The 3006-nt window shown below is 32.4% G+C and overlaps 1 protein-coding gene across 1 annotated transcript; it reads right to left on the reverse strand.

The window, feature by feature from the left end:
• Nucleotides 1-1029: 1029 nt before the first annotated feature.
• On the reverse strand, nucleotides 1030-2735 carry LOC131675165 (uncharacterized). Its single transcript, XM_058954037.1, has 4 exons — nucleotides 2617-2735; nucleotides 2203-2546; nucleotides 1648-1914; nucleotides 1030-1578 (listed from the first exon to the last, which is right to left on the reverse strand). The coding sequence occupies exons 1-4, from the start codon at nucleotides 2648-2650 to the stop codon at nucleotides 1393-1395; spliced, it is 831 nt and encodes a 276-aa protein (XP_058810020.1). The 5' UTR covers nucleotides 2651-2735; the 3' UTR covers nucleotides 1030-1392.
• Between the last annotated feature and the right edge of the window lie 271 nt (nucleotides 2736-3006).

Raw genomic sequence — 3006 nt, forward strand, 5'->3', positions numbered from 1 at the left:
TGATATTTTGTAACTTGCGAATTTGTTTACAGCGTTGCATCTAACTTTCTCATTTTCACGGCATTTTAGTGTTAATTCCTATTATTATTTAATATAATTTGCGACTTTTTTCTCCAATATAACAAGTTTTATTATATCTGCGTATTAATCATTTGATTGCGTTCTTAAATAATTCCAACGACTTGGTGTAATTAAAATAACATCATTTTATAATTTTTTCTACTCAACCTCACCCTTTACATAACTGCATTTCAATATCCACTGGATAACCAATGTACCAACCGAGAGATATAACAAAACTTATACTCGTAAATTAACTTCATTTATACCACCTATCAAAAAACCTTGCGATAAATTACCCAGGGCAAACAAGGAAAAATCTACAACATTCGCCAATCATTTGTGTACAGTATTCAAACCTCGCCAAAAAATAATTACCGAACAAAAAAAAAGAAACCTTAGTAGAAGAGTTTGACATCCAAGACGGCACATTGATCAAATCAATTATATTAAAGGAATAAAGAAAGTATTACAAATAACTTATAATATTAATCAAAACTAATCCCCTAATCTAATAATATTAGAGGGAAAATGATCAAAAAATGCTATTTAGCGACTCTATGGAAAGTAAAGAAATTTTTTGAATACTTCACTCTGGTAAAGAAACCGATCCGGTGACTTCATCAGTATTTTACCAGTACTTTTAAATATTTATGAAAAGTTAATCCTAGCTAGAATCAATCCAATAATATTGAATAGAAAATGTATCTTAGACCGACAATCCAGTTTAAAGTTCAGTCATTTCAAAATTGAAGAAGTAAATAAAATATTAATTTTTGCGAAAAAATCTATTGAAGATAAACAGTATTTCACTGTCTTATGCCTTTATGTTGTCTAGACGTTTAATAAAGTTTGGCATAAAGGATACCTGCACAAACTCGAGACGTTTTTCTAAGCACAAATATGAGCTACTACAATCAAGTATACAGGCCAAGGATTAATAAAGCAATAAAGAAAGGTCGCTGAATAAAGGGTAAATGTTGAGTGGGAAAACAGTTGTATTATAGATATTCGAAATTATAGCATGTACTATAATTTTGACACTAATTATAGTGGTAACAACAAAGTACGTACATATATATACACTTAAAAAATAATTTTCTATAATTGGTATATGTATCTGTCGAGCAAAAATGTTAAACGAAAGTAATAATTATAAAATCGTCCAAGGAAAGTCATTATGAACCAGAAAAAAAGTGAAGTATAAAAGTTGCAATAAAATCCACCTCCAAGCAGTCACCGTTTTATATATTTATCCAGTTTGTTTGCAATATATTATTTGAATTAAAGTTTTAAGGCATTGATAAGAAAAATTCAAATAGTACATGATTGTTAACGGGTACACCATGTTACATTACGAATGAACTCTCTATAGTAATTGACACTTGAATGAACATTAAATTTATAATTATTTAAAAACTCGTCAGAGAAATTACCCCATGCTCTATTCGGACATATACCACCTGTGATTCCAATAAGGTGATTTTTTTTATCCAAAAGCGGTCCACCGACATCACCCTAGAGTGCAGATGTTTTTAGTGAAAATCATCATTTACTAGGTGTAAAATAAAATTTGTTCCTACGTACACTGTTTATGAGTATATATGACTCGGCGAATGTAGCTAGATAATTGTTGTTGATTGTACATTTTTCATTCGTCACCAATTTCAATTTATGTTTCCTCTGCTCGGGACTTAAAACTGTTACTTCGCCCTTGAGTAAGATAGACGAGGCTGGATAAGTACTTGTGACATTCCAACCAACTATCAATGCCTTCGTTCGATATAGATGTTGGTCAACTAAATGCGAGAGGGAGACAGGCCTCGTAGTTTTTTGACTGATTGTCGATAATAACTAGAAAGCATATCTTCAATGTTTATATTCCACTATATCTTAATTGTCATACTACATCACTTGACTAGTGCGGGCAAATAGATTCTCGTCTCGCGTTAGTTTGACGCTCGATGGAAGTGATGATGGAAAGCCAGACGAGCCGAGAATCTACTTTTCCGCAGATGTTATATGGTATATAGGTATCGTATCTTTCAAAACACCGTGTGGAAAAAGCCAAGTGGATCGCACGTTATCCGCCGAGCTTGCGACAAACTCGTACTTTCCACAAGGCATGTTAAAATTGTTTACCTTGACGATTATCACATCGTTCACTAGATACGATAGAGGTATTCCATTATTTTGAGCCCAGGAGTTATACGTCAACCATGAATGAATAAGGTAACGAAAACGTTTCATTCTCCAATTTTGCCCGGCAATGGCAACGTTGATTTCAGTTCTTATTTTGCCTTCAAAACAATCTGCAGCTGATATGACGTGTTTCCGCGTAATAAGTGATCCGGTACAAAAGTGGTTCCAAACGCCAGACACAGATTTCTCTTTAAATGATACAACGAAAGGGAATTCATTAGGCTCCGCTTCTACAACACGGTCACCCACTAGTGGAATAGCTTCAACAAAAGCGAATACTTGGACTGAAATCAAATTAATTTAACAAATTAAAATTTCTTATATAATAAAGGTAGATGATTAATAGTCTAGTACCAGTTAAGAAAATACACGATGCAAACTGAATCATTGTGAAAGTTATCGAATATTCAAACAGTGGTTTGTAATTCTACATTAAAATGTAATAATTTTATGAAATTCTATGTCGGCTTTTGCGACACTATAGCTACGCAAGGAAAATATTTTTCGCTTTATAAAGCATAACGAATGTGAAGTATGATTGATCGTAAAGTCATTGATACTCCAATAAAAGTTACGACGTAATAATAATATTATCATTTTTTTTACTATAACACTCATTCTCGCATACGCGTCTTTTTTATAGCAATATAGTTTGTTTTCCAATGGTATTTCTTTCCAGAGACTATTAATACATAATTGATGAACTATCTGAAATTATTTTGCGAGTTGAGATGAGATACAGGC

The sequence above is a fragment of the Phymastichus coffea genome, unplaced genomic scaffold (assembly GCF_024137745.1).
Source record: "Phymastichus coffea isolate CEN01 unplaced genomic scaffold, Cenicafe_Pcof_1.1 PCOF00016, whole genome shotgun sequence".
Classification (NCBI taxonomy): Eukaryota; Metazoa; Arthropoda; class Insecta; order Hymenoptera; family Eulophidae; genus Phymastichus; species Phymastichus coffea.